Source organism: Protopterus annectens, chromosome 11.part0 (assembly GCF_019279795.1).
Source record: "Protopterus annectens isolate FY-2018-M chromosome 11.part0, PAN1.0, whole genome shotgun sequence".
NCBI classification, from domain to species: Eukaryota; Metazoa; Chordata; order Ceratodontiformes; family Protopteridae; genus Protopterus; species Protopterus annectens.
In genome coordinates, this window is record NC_056745.1 from 330,246,765 (window position 1) to 330,269,275 (window position 22,511).

The 22,511-nt window shown below is 38.2% G+C and overlaps 1 protein-coding gene across 1 annotated transcript in view; it reads right to left on the reverse strand.

Moving 5' to 3' along the window:
• The window catches only part of WASHC4 (WASH complex subunit 4), a 1,952,913-nt gene that overhangs the window by 1,265,479 nt on the left and 664,923 nt on the right, over positions 1–22,511 (reverse strand). Inside the window, exon 14 of the mRNA XM_044087827.1 lies at positions 9,500–9,620. Coding sequence (XP_043943762.1) covers positions 9,500–9,620 — 121 coding nt within the window. The remainder of the gene's footprint in view (positions 1–9,499; positions 9,621–22,511) is intronic.

Below are 22,511 nucleotides of genomic sequence, written 5' to 3' on the forward strand. Positions count from 1 at the left end.
TGGTAATAGTGGCCCACGTGCTTGAGTGAAAGGAGAGTTTTCCTCCTAGGGGTAAAGTGAAGGTGGGCAGAGGGGAGGTTGGGAGGAGGTGAGTCATTGTGAGTTCTTACCATAAGGGGGTGGCTAAGAACTCCCTGGTTTTGAAGTGGAGGTAGTCCACTGCTTAGATCTCTGCATTCCCCGGGTCTGCTTCCATGGGGCCTAGGCTGGGCCTGTTTACTCGGAGCAGGAAAGGACCAGTGCTTGAAAGGACAATGCCGGCTGGACCTGTAAGAAATCTTTAACAGTTTGCATAGATTTTGCTTTTTCTTCCATCTTTTTTACAACCTCTTCTGCTTTAGTGCTAAATAAGTTATCTTTGTGCAAGGGGGCATCCAACAATTTAGATTTGACATGGTCTGGCAGGGGCTGTTCCTTAAGCCATGCATGTCTCCTAATGACAGATCCACTGACTGCTGCCCCGCAAGAAGTTTCCAGGGCATCAAAACCACAGTGCAAAGTGTGTTTAGTCGCGTGACTTGCAGAATGCATTATATCTTGTAAATCTTTAGATTCTGCCCAGGCAGGAAAGGAAGACATTTTTGTTTAAGGAGTTCCAAGGTATGTTGATGATATTTAAGCATATGGAACTGACAATTAAGTGCCCTGATAGCAAGAGTAGCTGAGGTGTATACTTTTTTACCCCATCTGTCCAATGTTTGGGAATCCCTGTCTGAGGGTGTGGGATTCGTAGCAGAGGTTGCTTTAATCCCTTTAGGCCTTTGAGAAATGACCTCATCGTCAGCTGTAGGATTTTTAAAAAAGATATTTGTGTGAGTCAGGGACTCTGTGGTACCTGTCTGGTTTTCTGGGAGGAGGAGGTAGGGCATCAGGAGTCAAGCTGGATTCAAGGAAAACATCATCCACCACATCCACGACTGGGGGGATGGTCAAGGGTCTGTGTTGCAGAAGGTCTAAGAATTCCCTGAGTCTCTCTTTAGACTAAGGGTAGTCTTGACTCTCCCATTGGAAATGCTCCCTTAAAGTATACAGGGTTTCCCCCAAAGGAGAAATCCTCTGGGGAAGAGGCTAAAGGAATGGATTCCTCTGCATCAGAATCCTCATAAGTGGAGAGGGGTTGCAGGTCTTCATAGTCAGATGCATCAGATTCATCTGACCCTTGTTCAGACAAAACTACTGGGGACAGATCTCTTTTCCTTTTTGAGGGAGTAGCTTAGCTTCTCCAGATCAGCATGACAAGGTCTTCCGCCATTTTAAGCATCTGAGACTGAGGCAAGGATGCAGGCACCTGAGAGTGGGTAGTCGGTTTCTTGGGTGTAGTTTGAACCCTGGGCCTAAAAAAACTCAGTTGTTTTTGAAAGAATGGTAGTCACGAATGAAGATGTTGGTTTGTGTCGAGATTTGGTTGTGCAATGGACATCCTCGGAAGCCAGTGCCTGCTCAATGGCTGCGGACCCATCCAAGGTAGAGACGACCTCAGGATCCTTCGACGAAGAAGAGCTTTCTAGCATACTGGACTCCGAAAGCATCTCTGTAGCGGCCTGAGAATCCACATAAGCGGGCATCAGTGGCTGGGAAAGCGCCTCACTGAGTACTGGAGGACTGACGAGTAGCTTAATGGAAGCGTCATCAGTAGGCTTGGACCTGTGTGGTCTGTCTCTGTCTTTATCTTTACGTTTTTTTGGAAGATCTGCTGTCGGATGGCTTACTGAAGCCATATCGGAATTTGAGGACTGTAAACGAAAATATCTGGCTACAATAAGGGCCTAATGATGGATAGTTCTGGCATTAAACAAAGCACAGAAGCGACAACAGGGGACGTCGTGGCCTGGGCCTAGACAAGTGATGCAGTAAGAGTGGAAGTCTCTGTGTGCTTTCCACAGGCGAGACAATTATTAACTTTTTCTGACATCGGTTAGTGCAAGAAAAAAGGATCCCCAACTGGGTACTTAGCTTTAGAAGACTAACTTCAATTTGGAAATGAAAACTCAGGTAGCGGCCGACCAGCATTCATGCAAACTGCTTCTGCTTCAGGCTCCACGGCAAGAAAGACTGATGTAACGGCGTCGGCTGCCTTACTTTATACCACTGACGACCTGACATCAGTCCTCAAGCGACAGCAACCGACACAGAAATACTAAGTCTCTGGTATTCGGCCCGGCCGAGGGCTACCCTGGCAAGGATAACCCAAATGTGATGACTGCAACAGTGAAACACGAAGAACATCTAATAAATTACAAACATAAGCACCCTTAAATAATGAATTAAAACATCATGTGGTAGGATTAAAACAATGAAAACCTATAGTAATATATTAATAGCAATCTGTGGCTGTTCAGTAATTAAAACCATTAGGACCAACAAATAAACATAATTGTTAGAAACAGTAACAAAATGTCTCAAAAAAAAAAAAAAAAAAAAACTGGAAGGAGAAAAATCAATAAGCTTACAAATGGACATATTTTAAAACCATAAATTAACCTTGAAATAGGTCATAGCTTGGTTGCCCAGAGTTTCAATACACTTGTTAAAGAAACACCATCATTTAACCAAGGAAAAATACAAGCATGTAATATAATTTGCCAAAGGAACTCTCTATACTCAATTCTAAGTTCCCATGGACCACCTTGGGGGTTACTTAATATTTGTTCTAAAATAAAAAAGTAAAATTGATTATTTTCTTTACATAACATCTTATGTCTATAAAGGGAATAATTTTTTTCTTTATTTAAGATGACATAATAATGCTCATAAATTCTTCTACGTAATACAGTTACAACTTAAAACACTCAATTGCAAGTTTACATTAAACTTTCATTGTGATTGTTACAACAAAGGGGTTATATATGTTGCATTTTGTGATTTTTGCCATGCATTTTACACTGGCAAAACTGAACATGCATTACGTAAAATAATTTATGAGCATTATTATGTTTTGGTTCAATTTGCATACTGTGCAAGTCTAAGCAAGTTTCTTAATCAAACCAAAGATCCCACACCATCCTCAAAAATAATAATTTGTGCTTAATGGGTCTTACATAGATTTAAAAAAATACAATACTTCAATCGTGTTTTAAGAGGTCTGCTGCAACTGCATTAACATTTTGACACAGGGTAGGTATGAGAGTCATGCACTGTAACATTGCATACTTAACAGCATCTTTACCAGCAGGTAATACATGCAGAACATCAGCAAATATGTGGTGGTAAAGAGATCTCTAAGTAGTCTCCATAAGGAGACATCACTCTGTCATTGTGCAAGTGCGCAATTCCAGAGAGTCGCATAATGTTAGTATTACAACATCTAAAAACATTTATTTCTCATCATTCCTTGCAATTTGTCAATCATGTAAAGCTGATCAAGCAGATATTTTGCTCAACTTTTAGGAAGGAAAATTTGTTAAATAATTCTGGTCAAATTTACAAAAGAAAAACATGAATTATTTCTTATTACTTAATTTGTAATCTTACATGTTAAACAAGCAAAAATCAACCCCTATTCTAAGATTTGCTAAGTTGTATATCACCAAGACCTGGCTAGACCCAACAGCCCTAAATTGGCTCAGGCTCTATAATCTAACTTCTAAATGTTCTACAACTTTTAGATTACTTTCTTCCTCATAAACATAACTATTTTGAAGCAATTAAGGCTAGGTCATATGCCATGAACATACCATCATAAGTAGATTCAGTTAAAGAGTGCTGAATGTTACGCAATGATTTATAAAATATGACTTCTCCACTTCTAAGTTTCTGACAGTGGCAAGGTGATTTTAATGTCTTCATTACTAAAAAGTATTTTACTTCAAACATAATGTTTTCCATTACTGGGATCTTAAAACAGTGAACTTAAATATTTTATTTGTTACTTTTTTCTTTAAATCGGTTTTGTATCTGCCATTATGCTTAATTGTTGAAACTGTTGTCTTGTTGGATTGCTACGTTTTTCTTGGTTAAAACTATTAATACAATGTTTTGGGGAAAAAGGAAGCCCACCCCTTCTGTTCTCGAGAAGAATGAAGGCTTAAAGGAAGTTACACAATGAGGCTAGGGAATATGAAAACAGAAAGCTGAGAAAAAACATCAACAAGAACTCTGTTAACTCTTAAGATGAAAAGGTGAAAGACCAGCAAACTAGCAGGCTGGCACACCACTCAGAGACAGAACAGTTGTCTGAGGTTCTCACAGCAATGGACATCTGTATAGCCTTCTCAGACAGCAATCACGTCTAGTAGTTGTCCCCACTCCCCCCAAGTATAATAAGTAATAACATGCAGGTCCCTGAACTGCACTGAATGCCCACATAACATATTAATTAGAGCTCTAGTGGGCATGCTCCAATCAGAACCTGAATCCAGATAGGCTAGAAAAATAAGGTAACCAGAAACAGAATTAAAATCTGCAGAGATCTACTACATAACAAAAGATTCCAAAGGTCAACATACAATGTGATAACTTAAAAAAAATACAGCTACTAGGAACTGACCGGGTTTCATGATGAAAGCTGCTGAATCCCTTACAAAGGCACTCTATGAGCACCTGCAAGAATGCATGGATCGTGCTATCCCAAGCAAAACCAAGACTCACTCCTCCAAGAAAAGGAAACCAGTCTTGGTGGACCCCTGCCATAAACAAACTATACAATAGAAGGAGGAAACTAGTGCAGAAAAGAGTAAAATCCCAAGAAGGAAAGACATCACTGATCAGTATCAGCAAGAAACTACAATCCCCCAAAATCATCCAAGGCTAGCTTCGAAAGAAAAATTGCCAAGGACTCCAAAGATAACCACAATGCGTTCTTTAGCTATGTCAAGAACTTAAGTGAAAACTCTCAGATCTGCTCTGAGTTAGTGCAGAATGGCACAAAATACACTGAACTGACTGATATTGCCAACATTCTGGCAGACAGGTTTAGTGCAAACTACATCCCCCTCTCACCCCCTAAAGGGCCCATAGCCATACTAGAAGAATGTACTGCCCTGGCAATCACTGACACTCAGGTTAAAACAGCCCTTTCCAAAGCCTAAAATACAGCTTCAATGGGACCAGATGGTGTCCCAGGCTGCGTCTTACACGAGCTCCAAAATAAACTAACCCCGCACCTAAACACACTACGTACCCATAGAGTGGCACACAGCAACAATTATCCTGCTCCACAAAGGTGGAGCCACAACGGACCCCGGGAACTATCGCCCTATAAGCCTGACTAGCCTGGTCTGCAAGGCTATGGAGTGCATCATCATGGAATTCATTAACAGAGACAGTGGAAACCTTCAAACATTGGACCCTACCAAGTTTGGCTTTGTTACGGGCAGATCATGCCTCCTAAACCTGGTGGACTTCTTTGAGACAGTTACCAAGGCTTTAGATGAGGGAAAGGAGGCCACATCCTACCTAGACCTCACAAAGGCTTTTGCCATCATTCCCCATTCTGGTATTATAGACAAGCTCACCAGCCTGAACATAAACCCCTATGTCATGAGATGGGTTGCCAATTGGCTCACGGATAGAACCCACACAGTGAGAGTTGCAGGTTCTACGTCCAACTCTAAACCAGTTACAAGTAGCATCCCCCAGGGCTCAGTACTGCGACCCCTCCTGTTCGGTATATACTTCTCAGAGGTACAGGCAAGCACAGGAGGACTATGGCTGACCAAGTTTGCAGATGACTGCAAACTGGGGGCCATAACTAACTCTCCATCTAATACAGACATCCTCCAGAAGAGTCTCACTAAGACGGATACCTGGTGTCAAAATCATGGCCTCAAGCTAAATGCCAAAAAGTGCATAGTCATCCCCTTTGAAGTACCCATGAACTACCACATAAGTGGTAGTCCCCTAAATACAGAAAATGTAATACGGGATCTGGGGACCCAAGTAGACAGTAATGTCTCCTTTGATAATCATATTGCCAAGGCGGGTAGAAAATCCTTCTATGTGGCCCACCTAATCACAAAGGGTTTGCATCTAGAACAAAAGAGGTTATTGTGCCCTTCTACTCATCACTCATCAGACCCATCATAGAGTACAATGCCCCATTTGGGATGTACCTTACAAAACACCTGCAACAGCTGTAAAGACCACAGAAGTACTTCACCAAGAGGATTACTGTCCTCAAACATATGCCCTATGCAGCCCGACTGAAGAAACTCCAGCTGTACTCGGTTGCATACCGCTTACTCAGAGGTGATATCTGTCTGACATACAAGGCCATGTCCAACCCAGAATTGATGGACATGCTCCACCTAAAAAAAAAAAAAAAAAAAAAAAAAATCCCGAAGAGCCACACGCTCTAGGGATCTAAACCTCACCCCAACGATAAATAGGATGTGCTGGAGGGATAGATTCCTGTCCCAGAGACTCCCCGTGCTTTGGAACAGGATTCTAGTCTACATTAGGCAGAGCCCCTCACTAACACTCTTCAAGTGAAACCTTGACAAGTGGATGGGAAACAGAAAATTTACCCCGGGGATCACTGCAGTGGCTCTGCTGGACAGAGGCATAGGAAACTAATGGCCCTACTGGACCGAGGCACAGGGAAGTAATCTAAGGGGGCAGCAAAAGCCAACACATTCTGGCTAGGCTTATAGATGCCCTCGGGCAAATAGCCTAATACTTACCTATGAACCTATAAATCCAGCTACTCGGAATCTGAGCTATTTGCTGCAGCAGAAAAGTGAGCAGTGGGAAAGTTTTTTTTTTTTTTGTTTTTTTTTTTTAAATGGTCATTCTTTCATCATCATTGCAAAGAACAAATGAAAAGAGGCAAGATCCCAATGAAAAACAGTGCAGTGTTCAAAGCATCAAAACTACGCCACACAGTGGTAAGGAGGAGTTCACAGAATTGATTCAGACTAGACTGCACAATTTCTAAAGTTAAAAAAGGTGTTAGACATGCTATTATTGCTAGAAAGAATGACTTCTTTTCACTGCTTTACCTAGAATTGTTATAAAAGGTCCTGAATTCTGTGATGTAAAATTCTAATCTATCATGTCTTATAAGAGAACATGTAATGGATTGGTTAGCAAACAAATGCAAGAAGGCTTTAAAAAACAGAGCTATAGAGGAAATACTGCCACACCTACTCGGTGATCCTTATCACAACAGTATCCTACATAGAGAAATCACAAATTTGGGCTTCATTTCCACAGGTGTTCAGAACCAGTAGTGTAGTTAGGGCAGGGAGAAGGGAGTAACTGAACCAGGCACAAAGTGTTGTGGAGCATGATCGCTTGATCCCGATCACTCAATCCATACCAGCTTTTAAAAGCCAGTACTGCATTTCTGGTCAAACCTGACTGCTACAGCTCTCAGTGTGTTCTAAATGTAGCAACTGTTTGCTACAGTTTAATAGTAAAAAAAGATTTTTTTTTACCTGAAACCTTAGTGTTGTAGCTCTCTGTGCTGGGTATAAACAGTTTAAAATAAAAGATTTTTTTGTGCTAAAATAAAAGGATGGAGGGTTAAGGACAGGGTGCAGAAACAGGACCTAATTGGCTGGAGCAAAGGGGAGGTGTGTATTGTCTATCCGGCTATCTATTTGGTGTGCAAGGAGAAGAAGAGGGCATTTTGAAGAACTGGGGGGAGATGGACTGGGTACTGAAGAGCTGAGAGGTGGGGCGGAAGTCTGTGGTACTAACACATGGTGCTGATTGAACCAGCTGCACTCCTGCTCATAACATTCAAATTAACTTCAGGTAAGACACAGCTTAGCAGCTGGGTAAACATAGCAGCAAAAACATGGTAAAAGACAATCCTATTATACTGCCTTATATAAAAAACTTTGACTACAGAGCAGAAAACTAAGATTAGGAGCCAGATTCATGCTTTTATCATACACCTTAGTAATAAAAGTTTGACTATAGATGACAATCCTAACTTTCTAACCAAAATAGCATTACTGGTGATTACTGTGGCTTACCCACTCTTCCATGCCATCCTTTCTCAATATGCTCACCTTTAGGATACTGCGTGGCTTTTACTGCTCACCTTTGGCATGTACACTTTCTGCAGCATTTTATTACAACTTAATATATTCCTGTAATTAGGGTGCTCTTGCTCTCTCACATCCGTAAGGCTGTACTGAATGACCACCTCATAAATAATACCCACTTGCTGGAATGCAAATCCTATCAGATGTTCAGCTTCAAAAAAAATAAATAAATAAAATAACACTTTCAGAAGAGTATAAGTGCAACTGCTTCAGGGAATATGGATAAACTATATTCCACCACTGTAAGCACACTGTCCTCTTCCACGCCTGCAGTTCTTTATACTCTAACAAAGTTGTATATTGTGTAAATACACTATATAATGTGTATAAAATTGCGCTAACAATGTTTAATGTTACTTGCATTGTATGAATTACTTTTTTGTATATACAGCATCAATATGCTTGTATTACTTCAATAATCTTTTTTAGAACAATCTTTCCGTTCTGTGCCTCTGGCCTAGCTCCTGGCTGAAAATGGCCTTCAGACCAGTTCACTAACCTGGTTAATAGATGAAGGAAGGAAAGAACATACTGTAAAAATTACTTTTAAAAACTGAGTTTGTCAAGTCCTGTGTGGCGGGTAGGGAAGGTTGGTAGTACTATCTCATCAACACCACCAGAAATCTCACAGGAAGAAAAATAACAGTAGAGAGGCTCATTAATTCTGCACACCAGTACTGCAGAATAAATGCTCACAGTTTACAATTTGGTGGCCATTACTTTTCTTGCATTTGTATGTATTAGCATTTTTCTTGTACCATAAGAAAACACTGAGCACATTTTTGCATGGCTGCCTGTAATGCAAATCACAGAGGAACCAAAAAAAAAAAAATAATTGGAAAACACAGTCATATTTGCCTAAAGAGTTTACTGCATCAAACGAAAGTGAAAAAAGGGGCAGTGGTGTAGGGCCCCCCCCAAGACATTTGCTCTTGGCCTAACAATGTCTCAAAGCAGCCAGCTTTAAGTCCCTCAGTTCCACTAGGTGCTCTACCATTCTTTTCTTTCTTTCCAGCTGCCAAACTACTACCATTATGCAAATTAAAAACATTATCCTCAGAAAACTACATTTTTTTTCTGGAACACAATTATCAGTAGCTAGTCCAGGAGTCCACACAAAAGAAACTGTGGACTAGGGCAGCTGAGTTTTAAAAAAGTAAAATTAAGTCCTCAAAAAGACTGCTCCCAACAGACTCTGATCTCCAGCAAACCTGAAATGCAATAAGCTAATGCACTGTTGCTTATAGCTAGACCTCATTATTCAGTACAGCCCTCATGAAGATTACACAAAATATGTTGCAGAGAGTAATTACATTTTAAAATTAAACAGGTCTAGCCAAACAAAGATCATTTGTGGATGTGGCTCGTACAATCCTCTGACACAAGAGAAAGTTCACTATAAATTACTAAAAATAAATAAATAAATAAAATAAAATAAAATAAAATAAATAAATAAATAAAAACAAAAGTTTTGCAAGGCAACATGCACAGTCAAAATATCTTACCTGAAATATCATTCCATCAAGCAACTGACTTTCTAGCTTTAGCAGTAATTTCTCAAAGGGCTTCAGTTTATCTTCCTGAATTCCAAACTTTGAAGGGTTGTGATGAACGGACTTTAGCAACCTTGACAAGGCAAGAAAATATGAATATCTCTGAATGAGGCATCACTGACCAGTAGTACAAGTGAAGTGACCAACCATCTTTGCTGTTTCTCTTTCACTACTTTGAATTTGGCACATTTTCCATTACATATCCAGTGGTTAACATATAATATAATTTAAAAAAGGAATACAAATAGAAAAAAATCTGTACAACGTACACAAGGGTAACGCACCTATAAAAGCACCAAAGAGCATTTACTGGGTATCAGCTGTATTTTAATAAACTGTGTGAGAAGGCTGTGATGCTGCATAATCACTCGTGAAGAAGCATGTAAATTAGTTTATTAAATAAGCAGAAAATGCAGACAGTGCATTTTAACCATGAAATGCATCCATTAAGCTGCACAATTCTCTTACACAGCAGTTTGCAGCACAATGAACTAGATTGATAAAAAACACCTCTAACTGGACACTTCACTTCTTAAGAATGGAAATGCACAAACAGATAAATTATGTGGAGGAGGAACAGCAGCAAAACATCATAACCACTATTATACACAAAATACACCTCCTTATAATGTAACAATACAAATAAAACTAAAAATACACTTGGCTTTTGAATATAGCTAGTACAAGATAAAAGGAAACAATAAGAAACAAGACACAGCCCCATAGCTGTTAGCATTACTGCCTTACAACATTTGATTCACGAGTTTGGTACCTGGTTTGGGCAGCTTTTGTGTGAAGTGTGCTGTTCCTCTCTATATCTATGTGTCTTTTCTCCAGATAATCAAATTTACTCCCACAACTCAAAGATTTGCTGCAAGTGAAGCAGCAATCCTTTTTAAATTGCCTGTATATGTTCTTGCTATAGATGAAAATCCTGCAATATACTGGCATCCTACTGAAAATTAATGTATCTGCCTTGCATCCAAGCAAGTGTTAGGAAAGGGTTCTAGCTCCACCATGACCCAGAACTTAATTAAGTACAGAAAAATGAATTAAAAAAATGGAATATAAGGTAAGGATAAACATTAAAGCAAAATAAGAGGGGGAAATCACAACTTAATAAATGTAATTGAAAGGAAAACTTAAAAGAATTGGCAAAGAAGTGAGGTGAACCATTTAAATGATGCATAAGAGAACAAAGCAAATAAAGGCATACCATAACTTAAAACAGGGTGTAGCATGACAGAAAAAAATGCAATGATGTTGAATACATTTGGTATGTAGTTATTAAACAAAAGGTGCGGTGAGTTGAAAGGTATTACTTGAACTCATCAAGGAAGAAATTTGTTTTCTTTACCTCATTGTCAAGTGCAACCCATGAGTCAATGGTGGACAGAGGTATAAGGATACCACAGTTATGTGAGGTACTTGAAACTGTAGTGGATCATTGAGACTCTCCCCAGGATTCAATAAAATCCGTGTAGGCTCCATGTAAAGTCTACATGGAATGCATCTGTGTACACAGCCACAGTTCCTCACCAGCAGCACGTCATACATATTAATTATGGCAAGCTGCAGAGGGAAATGACAGTAACACAGATACTGAATCAATGCAAGCAGTAGTGTAGAGGCTGTCCTGTACTTGTGGACTGTCTAGAAAACATCTGGGTAAGCACAGGACGTTTTTTTATGTGATGTTTGCATGGTGCTTAGCAAAGTCGAGCTGTGCTTATACATACACACCTGACATCTGCTATATATCTAAATATAGAAACCAGATGTAATCAATTGTAATTTTTTGTCTGTCCTTGAGTGGTGCAGTGCTTAACAAAGCCTTCAGACACCTAAAAATAGAAACTGGATGTAATCAATTGTAGTTGTGTGCTGCTTAGCAACGTGCAAACCTCTGCAGCCTCACTGTGCAATACTAAGAGGCATCATAGTAGTATATCTGAAGATATACTGCTTCCCTGTACTATCCAAATAGCTATATAGGTTGAGTCATGACCTACAGGGTAGCAGGTCCCAAGTTAGACTGCCGACCAGTGATATGTTTTACATTTATTGCTGTCAAAATGTATCAGGTGACTGAAACATCAGTTTAATTTAAAATAAAAATATTGTTACATTTAGGAAAGCTGCATGATGCTAAGCACCGCTTAAACATGGTCAATGGTCTACAATGTTTGCGCATTGCTAAGCTTCACTTAAACATGTATTGTGCAAGTTTGCGCGATGCTCAGCTTCACTGAAATGGTTTATACAAGTTTGTGTGAAGCTAAGCAACACAACGCTTTTTTTAAAAGTTACAGTATGATATGTAAAGGCAGGAATGCCGCCTATATAAAAGGCCAATAGGTGGGAATTTCACACCTTTCATTGTCTTCACCTGGCTGTCAATATGCCTGGTGGTGTTGGACAGGGAGCTCGTTTTTGGCTTCGGATGTGGGGTGTGCAGGAGTCCAGAGTGTTTGCTGAACTCCTGGTGAAAAACTATGAAACCCGGCTGCTGCAGGGCAATTATCAGGGCTCAGAATGCAAGTCTGAGGCCTGGGATTGGTTGGCTAGGGAACTTACCAGTGCTGCTGGTATCTCCCCATACTGGTGAGCAGTGTCGTCACCACTATGATGACCTGAAGCAGAGGAAGAAGGGAACCTTGGACATCTGGGTCCAAGAAGCTCGGGCTGGGCAGACCCCAGAGACATGGGAGTATGTTTACTAGTACTTTAGAAATATACCAGCTGAATCTGTGCAAAACTGGTAACATAATGGTTTGTTTCTCTTTCAATGGCTGCAGACGAAAAGGCTTACAATGTCTAGTGCCATGCAGCGTGCATTGCCAGGATGAGGCAAGAGTGTGGTAAGTAGGGAAACATCAAAGTAATAATGTTAATGCATAACATAATCTTAAAATAAATTACAGAGTTTGCAGTCTTAACAGTCAGGTATGACATACCTGAGACAAGTAACATGTTTAGTAATGTGTCACTGCCAACCTGATATGGTAGAGCAAGTTAAATATGGTAAACATGCAGTACTGTGTAGTATAGCTTCCAAACATAGGATCATAGGAGATTACTAGGCTATCAACTCGTAGGTCACTAGCCATTTCATCCCAATGTAATACCATAGAAATGCTAGCCAATACCCAAGATTGCATTTAGTGATGACTGCCCATGTCCAGGAGGGTTGTGGGATCTAACCCCGGTAAGAATTTATGGTGCCCCATCAACTTTTCCAGGTTCCTCTTGAACAGTGTCAAAGAGGTGCTCTGTTTCACATGAATTGGTAGGCTTTATCAAAGACGCGGCAGTTGCTGGGAGATAAATCTGTCCCTATAACAGGTCCAATTTAAGTAGCAAGGCACATTTAGGTCCCTGGAATGGGTAGCACAAGTCCCGCTTGTTTTACAGATATGCAGCAAGTTCATTAGGTTTGGGTCTTTGATTGCTCTCTAGATAAGGCATAAGTCTCCCCTAAGTCTATATAATATGGAGTACAGTGACAGGGACTTTACTCAGTCTGTGTAAGGCACATGCTGGAGCCCCTTGATGACCTTTGTTAGAAACCTCTGAGGTCTTTCTAATTGCTGCAGGTGCTTAATACGTACGGTACATGTCAAATGGGACATTATACTCTATTATGGGCCGGACAATTGCCAAGTATGGAGGGGGTTATAACTTCTTCTGCACTTGAGATGATGCTTTTACTAATGAAGTGTGCAATGTACAAAGCTTTCCTTACTACAGGAACACATGGTGGTCGAAATTAAGGTCGCAGTTAACTTGTGATCCCAGGTCCCTTACCACTTCATGGGTACTTAGGGTATTGTTGTTAATTTGGTAGTGTGAGGCGACATTGTTTGTGCCGAAGAGAATAAGGATGCATTTGAAATTATCAGTAGTCTGGGAGCTTCGGAGGAAAAATTGTGTCCACACTGTCCCGACACCTTTTCCATTGCAAGAAATCAATTGTTGTCATACCATTTGGCTACAGACTATTTAGTCAATGTTTTTACCATAGAGATAAAGGTTTTGCAGGAGAGGGTCTTACACTATTTTTTACCTATACAAATTGGTTTGTTGAAGAAGGCAAAGGATTCACCGGAGGCATTCCATTCCTGGGTACTGCCTTAAAATGTATGCCCAGAGGGCACCATAAACTGAGCAAAATCATCTCTGGTAGAATGGAACCTTTTCTGCAAAAGGCAAGGAAGGGATACATCAGCTAATGTTGTGGTATACCAATATTGAGATTCACAGGTTTGGTCTGCCCATTGTCTGAAATATGCTGTAGGTTACACTCTATTAATGGAAAGGAAATATGGGTTATTACATATCTTTCACAGCTATCCATGCTCTATATGTTAGACTTCAAGCAACATTAATCAATAAAATGTAAAGAATGATGGTGTCTTGCTATGTAATGTTTTCAAATAAAAAGTGTACACTATTCCCATATTCACTGCATGTGTGTTCTAATCTGACACCAGTCAACTGGTAAATGTTAATGAATAGAGAATGCAGCCACAAATGTCTGAAATGCATGTAGTCTGAAATGCATGTACTGCAATACCCACAGTAAGGTTTAAGCCTGTGTTCTGCTCATTCTGTTGGAAAACATGCTGTACATACCATCCAGTCAATGAACATGGCATACAGGTAAGGTACCTGAAGTCCTGGACTGCTATCTATGCCCAAATACCAGGTTTAAAAGAACATTATAAAGTTTAAAACAGGATTGTGCTTCAATAACTACTGTATTCAGATAAAGTTCTCAGTATTCATGTGTTCATTGCATTTGTTTCCAATGTGATACCACACATAGCTATGCATGTGTGTAAATGTAGGGTTTCACACAAAATATTGCAATAAAAGTCATAAAGGAGAATACTGTTTTGAGAATTCATGATACTGAAGTAAAGTTCACATAATTCCTGCAGTCACCGCTTGTGGGTTCTAATACCATGGCAGCCAGCTGACAAATCAGCTATGTAGTGTATTTGGTGTACACAAACATACCTCTCAACTGTCATGCTTTTGAAGAATATAATGAGTAGTGCCCCATATGACTGGCCATTGATTATCATCATGATTATGATTACATGACTTGGAATGCAATTTATTGGCAAATCCATTTACAGAATACCATGGTAGTAATGTATGAGCACACTATGTAAATCAGTTCCCTGTAGTTGTGTCTGTGTACCAGCATTTGTTTGTGCTTGACCCATACTGTCCCATGCTAACAGGTTGAGAGGTATGTACATGCCACATCATATATACCAGAACTGCAGTCACTGTACTCACAACTGAAATTGCACATCTGTAGAAGCATGTATTAGTAGTCTAGGTAGTAATATTACCTGCTAAGTGACTAATGGTATGTTTTTCTTAATACATAAAATAAATAAAAATGGAGTGTCCAGTAAAAATGAAGCAAAGCACAACAAAAATAAAAACTGGAAGGCAGAAGTAGCGTAAAACGTTTAATACAAAATCAGATATAAAATACAAAAAAAAACATTAGATGAGCGCTTTCATACCAAACTAGGTACTTCATCAGATCTAACTTAAAACCACTCTAACCATCATTAAATATGTTAATGTTTTAAGACCACGTGACCTTAGTAATGGCTTAACTGGAATGTAATCATTTAACCCTTTCCCATCAGTTGCTTGTAAAACAGTAATCCATTTTATCTCAAGACACACAGTGTGAGATTTGACATCTCACCCTCTCAATCCAGGCTTAAAAATTTCTAGCAACATGAATTTAAACCAATGATCGTATCCTGCACACTTCACATGTTTGAAAAAAGCATTTCTCTCATTATATCAAATGCTCCCTGATTCTGTCTCTGAGACACTGGATGGTTTTACCAATGCAGAAGGCTTTACAGATTTCACAGCTTGTACAATATACTAAATTGCAACTACTACAGTTGGCATACAAGTCAAACTTAGACACTTTCAGTGTCCAGGAGCACAAAATGGTCATCTTTTTTAATGTACCTACAAATATTACAATGATAGCAAGGATATGTCCCAATTCTACATCCATTGGTGTTGGTGTTAGTACAAGCCAGAGGGCTGTGACATAGCATTTTCTTAAGGGAGAGATGATTCTTAAAGCAAAATGCGGGCTTATCGCCCAATAATTGCTTACACTTTTATCAGATGTCAACACCCTCCAATGCTCGTTAATAATACCACAAATAGACTCAGAATCACTGGAGAAAGTGAGGTTCATCTGTATTGGGTAACCTGACCCAATAACACTGGCTTGGTCATATGCTGTCTGGTTTTCAAAGAATGGTTTAGTACGGGTGTCCCTTAAAAGAACAGTATCATTCTGTGCCATAGTGATTTAAGTACTATCATAACCTCTATCCAAAAAGCTGGGAGGTCAGATTATAAAATGAATTATACAGCACTGTCTCTCATATGGAGACAAGCTGCCCTAAAAAATTGCCCTCTCAAGACATTCCGCTTGATATGTCTCGGGTGCATGCTCCGAGCATGGATCACATTGTTTTTCTTACAAGTTTTATTGAATAGCTTAGTCCCTAGATCTCCCCAGGTTTTAAATACTATGACATCCAAAAAAAGAAGTGCCCTCAGCAGAGTACTCATAGGTAAAGTTGAGACAATCTGTGGTGTCATTTAAATATTGCACAAATTCATGCAATGCCTCAGCTGTATTGTCCCATACAAAAAATATGTCATTCACAAAGCAGCCATAGTACAAAATGGGCTTCAAAAAATTGTTAATATCACAAAACACATGGTCAGATTTCCATTTAGCCATGACAATGTTGGCATAACTGTTTGCACAAACAGTGCCCATGGCTACTCTTGTACATTGAAGAAAAAAAACTGTCTATAAAAACAAAAGCATTGTGTTTCAGGATAATATCCAAGAGGCTACAAATTGAATAGATCTTTTCATTATTAGTATAGCCTGAGTGCTGACTTAAGAACATCCTGACATAATCAATGCCAGTATCATCAGGAATGCATGTGAAAAGTGAGTTAACGTCTATGGTTACCAAAATGACATCTTCTCTAAAATCTACATTAGACCATTCATGCAGTTTATTAAGAAAATCTTTGGTATCATTTAATATCTTTCCAATCCTATTAAGAACTGGATAGAGTTCTCTTTCAACAAATATAGATATGGGCTCTGTGGCCCAACCTTTACCAGAGACTATTGGCCGCATGGGTGGATCAGTGGTACTCTTATGTACTTCAGGCAACCCATAAATCTGAGGTATCACTGGATTCTCAGTTGAAAAGTATTCATACAGAGATTATCTAGCATTCCTTCCATCAGCAAATCTTCAATAAACATATGTATTCTATCAACCAGTCTTAGGACGTCAGGTTTAGTGGTCATAGCATATGTGTGTTCATCATTCAGCATCACATGGATTCTATCTATATAATTTTTAGAATCCATAACAACTATTCCACCCCCTTTATCAGCAGGGTGGAAATGTATATCATCACGCTTAACCGACTGACAGAGCACTAAATTCATCTCAGTTCATTGGTTTAAATTCATGGTGCTAGAAATTTTTAAGCCTGGGTTGAGAGGGGGAGATGTCAAAACTCACAATGAGTGTCTTCAGATAAAATGGATTACTATTTTACAAGCAACTTATGGGAAAGGGTTAAATGATTACATTCCAATTAAGCCATTATTAAGGTCACGTGGTCTTAAAATTTAACATATTTAATACAGTGCTTTTGAGTTAGATCTGATGAAGTACCTAGTTTGGTATGAAAGCATGCATCTTATGTTTTTTTGTATTTTATATCTAGTTTTGTATTAAATGTTTTATGCTACTTCTGCCTTCCAGTTTTTATTTTTGTCATGTTTTTCTTAATGTTATTATTGTGATTTGATATTAATATATTATTTGTAACTAGTAGTAAAAACGAGGAAGACCAAACACCACGAATAATGAAAAAGTTTTAATCCATATAAAATCCAAAAAGTAAGCGCTTTTGCGTGCTGCCAGTGCACGCTTCTTCAGACAAGTTTAAAACACTCCAATGTGTCATTGACTTATATATTATTTAACTACATCTGTTAATTGATTAATTGATCCAAGTTAATGAACCATTTAAGTTTTTAAAGTCAGAATGTTTCTTAAGAATATGCATTCCTTAAAACAGCAGCACCTCAGCACAAATCAAACCATAATGTGCTAAAACATATATATTATTTAGCATCCATTTTCATTAAAGCAGAAACAAAAGATTATTTTTCATTGCTTAGTATTATTTTCTGGAATAAAAATAATCATAGTAATTATATAGTTATATTTGGTCTGCACAAATTCTAAAGACTACATTCTAAAATAATAAAAGGTAGCGACTACATGTTGCACACAATGTATACTTCTGTGTATCCTACCTAATATAGCTGAACTGGTAATCTCAATGTACAAACACTAAAACCATAGCGTAAGATAAAAACGGACCATCTTTTGCTTGTTATTAGTACAAGGTTTTTAACTACACTAGTATCTATTACATATAAAGAAAAATACTCATCTATAAATACGGAATATTTGTGTGTATATTATAATCGATGCTCATCAGTAAGTACAAATTCCTATCTGACAAATATATGAATGTATATATATACTTAATATGTAAAAATAGAGTATAAAAATTTTTAAAAAAGATGTAAACATGTGAAACATAATGTGAACTATATACATATTGGAACATGAAAAAATCAAACTTGTACATTGTTAACCAACTGCAAGGTATACTGTATGATATATAAAAACATGAAATGAAATAAAATAAAGTGACTACATTTTTAAAAACTAACAATATGATGAAAAAACTTAAATATTATATAAATATAAGAATCAGCATCATTAGTGCATCATACTGTTTCTAGTGGTCTTTTCTGAAGAGAAAAAAAAAATTCATGGTGTACAAAACATATATATTCTACAGATCTCATTAAATAAAACTATTTATTTAATGTAGAGTACAAAGAATACTAATAGATGGGGCTAGAATAATCTCCCAAGTTTCAGGAGACATGTTAGAAGACTTAAAATACAATTACTAATAAAGGCCTGTAATAGGGTAGATGGGGTGGAAAACATGTGCTTAAAGACCATATTTAATATACCTTTCATAGGTGTTCATAATCTCACAATAACAAGAAGGTCATATCTATGATTAACTAAGTTATGCATCACTTGGAAATAGTTAGTGAAATAATATATATATAATTCTGGATGAGCATGAATACATGGGGCTTAACAGAACATTATATGCAAAAGGGTACTATGCATAAATAGGCATCTTATTATTAAGTCGCCCAACCAACCAAAGACTTCAGAGAATATATGTATGTACTAAAGATCACATGTCAATGGTATTTCCTTTTCTTTAACTGTGATCTGATGCTGACATAGCTATTGAGGCCAGGGTATTTATGTGCTCTAATTCTGAATATCCAGTTCAGCTCCAAACTCTCTAAATCATTGAAATTATCACCTTTTCTTATATTAGGTGTCCTTCTTTGTAAAACTCTGAAGGCAAAGGTATGGTCTGGATATTCAGAGACATGTTTGAATAATGCATTCTTCTGGTCCTTCTTTTTTATTGCATACAGGTGCTCTTGTATCCTGTCCCTGAGCCTTCTTGTTGTCATGCCCACATAAAAGGCAGGGCAGGACACACAAGTGGCTAAATAAACAACATTTGTATCATTACAGCTAGCTGAGCAATTAATTACAACCTCCTTTGATGATCCAGGATTAGAGAATTTTATATCAGTAGATACCCATTTACAGGATGTACATCCTCCACATGGAACAGTGCCTCTAATGGCATTGTAAATGATGGTATCATTGGACCTCTCATTACATATAATCCTTTTCAAATTTAACATATTTTTGTAAGTAAATGATGCTCTACTTCCTATTAAGTTCTTTATTTCATCACTAGTAGTCAAGATCGACCAATTTTTACTAATTATATCAGTGATATATTTATTATCACTGGTATAACTGATAATGCATCTAACTTGCTTTTGTTCTAAAGATTCAAGCTGTCCGTTACCATTATTATACTGATGCATTACCCTAGGTTTATGTTGGTCATCATTAACAAATCTTTCTTTTACATACGCTACATCAACCTGATTGTACCCTCTGTCCAAGAGAAGGGATTCAAGTTTGTCAAATTCAGTGGTACGTTCATCTTTATCTTGACAAATCCTATTTATCCTACTGAACTGTCCTTTAATTATATTCGAAAAGATGAATCTAGGATGCATGCTGTCATGTACCAATAGTGTGTTCTTCCAACACTCTTTTCTATGAAGGGATGTAACTATCCTACCTGCCTTTGGTTTTTTAATGTTCAGATCTAGGAAGTTAACATTTGTATAAGAATATTCTAGAGAAAATCTAAGAAAATCTGTGGTATTTTCTAGATCTTTAATGAAAGCTTCAAGTTCCTCAGGGCTTCCATCCCAGATCAACAGTATGTCATCTACGAACCTAAAGTATGTTACTACTTTGTTATATGCCATGTGTGGAAACAGGCATGTAGTCTCCCATTCATATACAACCAGGTTAGCATATGAATTGGCGCAGGGGGTGCCCATGGCCACCCCCCACTGTTGTAAGTAGTAAGAGTTGTTAAACATCATGACATTCTTTGTAGGTACTAATTCTAGTAAAGCATTTAATAGAATTTGCTCACTGTTGTTATATAGGCTAAAGACATTCAATAGATGTCTTATAGCCTCTAGGCCATATGCATTGGGTATCACCGTAAAAAGACTCTTGACATCTAATGTGACAAGTAGATGTTTCTCTAAAATTTTGCCCTGTATGTTATTTAGATGGTCAATCAATTGATAAGAGTCTTTCAAAATAGTACTAATTTTATTTATTATGGGTTTTAACTTGTTTTCAACAAATATTGATATATTCTCTGTAACCCACTGATGTCCTGCAACAATTGGACGAAGGGGTGGTGGTGTTAAACCCTTATGCATTTTAGGGAGCCCCTTGATGCTTGGTATAAGCGGATGTTCAATCAACAAAAACAAGTAAAATTCATAACTAATTTGCCTAGTTACCATCATGTCATAGAGATCATGGTGTACTTCATATATTAATTTGTCCACTATCTTCCTATCTATTTCCTTGTAGGTAAGGTCATCATTCAAAAGTGTAACCATATATTCAATATAGTCTGTTGTATTAGGGATGACAATTCCCCCTCCCTTATCTGCAGGTCTAATTGTTACCTCTCTATCATTCGAAAGGGCATTCATTGCTGATCTTTCTTCCTTGGAAACATTATGAAAAAGCATTTTTAAGCCTTGCTCAAGACTATCATAGTGTTTGTATAGGTCGCTTTCACAAACTTTAAGGAAACATTCAATATAAGGATGTAAAACAGGTGAAAAGGTACTTTTCTTTCTATAACACTCAAACGCACCCACTTCCTCTCTCAGGACATCACTATTCTGATTGGATTGTTTAAAAAACAGAGCCAAAGCTATATTGCGGGTGAAAAAACGCAATTCAGTTAGTAGAGTGGAAACATTACTAACTTGAGCAGGAATGAAACTCAGTCCTCTATTTAATAACTGGTAGTCCGTTTGAGTTAGCCTTCTATCCGATAAATTAAACACTAGATCATTCAGTCTTTTCTTCGTCCCCTTTTGTTCGTTGATTCTCCTGATGCATGTCTTTTCCGTCTTCCATGACTCGTCGACCTCCCTCTGGACTCTCTCCGTTGGCAAAGGTAAAAAAGAATCAAGATTTGATTGTTGTAATTTCGGTTTGGCTCCCGGCTCACGTAGGTGTGTCAGCGCTTGTTGATTGGGTGGAGGTGTGCTATCATCTGTGAGGGTGCGTAAGCTATTCAACGCACTAGCCGTAGTGACATCACCGGGGATCACTAAGTCTTTTAAAGAGACAGATTCAGCAATCTCAACAGAACCTCTAGCCCCTCTTTCAACAGCTTCAATTTGTTGTTGTCCTTCCCTCTGGTTGTAACGCGGCCATAGGAATACTTGGCCGTTGGAGAAATCTTGAACATCTCGCTGCAATTTACGCAGTTTTAATAATTGCAAGCGTTCCCCATATGCACTAACCTGATTAATAAGACTGTCAATTTTGTTCATAAACATTTCGCCTTTGAATCTTTTACTAATGTCCTTAAACAGAGACTCCGTTTTTGTTGCTAGTTCATTCTCAATGGGTTGAAAATAATCAATGATCAGTTGTATATATTTATAGCCAAGTTCAATATTCAACTTTTGCCAGTTCTTTAATAGCAGTGGGTGGCTATTGCCGTACGAGGGCATGCATAGTACCCTCATTCCCCTGGGTACTACTTTGTGGTGGAGGCATGCCTCTAAATGACGGCGTTGCCATATTAACCTAAATTGTCTATACAGGTCATTTTCCAGTTCTTTATAAAGCGGATTAAAATCATTAAGCAAACTAGTAGTACCTGTTTCAGTTGTATTCAACTGCATAGACAAATCCATATTAAGCAACGGGTTCGACCTCTGCTCCATCAATTGAACCCATTTAGAATTAGACATATTTCTTTCGGGATGATATTCAAGTTCAATATTTGGATTCTCCATCGTGTAGGGAACCGGTGAAAAGCCAAGTAACAAAAGATGATTGGGAATGAAGAGCGCACCTTTCCCTTGAAGTTGGTCAGCCACAAGAAGCCAGTAAGTAGTAAAAACGAGGAAGACCAAACACCACGAATAATGAAAAAGTTTTAATCCATATAAAATCCAAAAAGTAAGCGCTTTCGCGTGCTGCCAGTGCACGCTTCTTCAGACAAGTTTAAAACACTCCAATGTGTCATTGACTTATATATTATTTAACTACATCTGTTAATTGATTAATTGATCCAAGTTAATGAACCATTTAAGTTT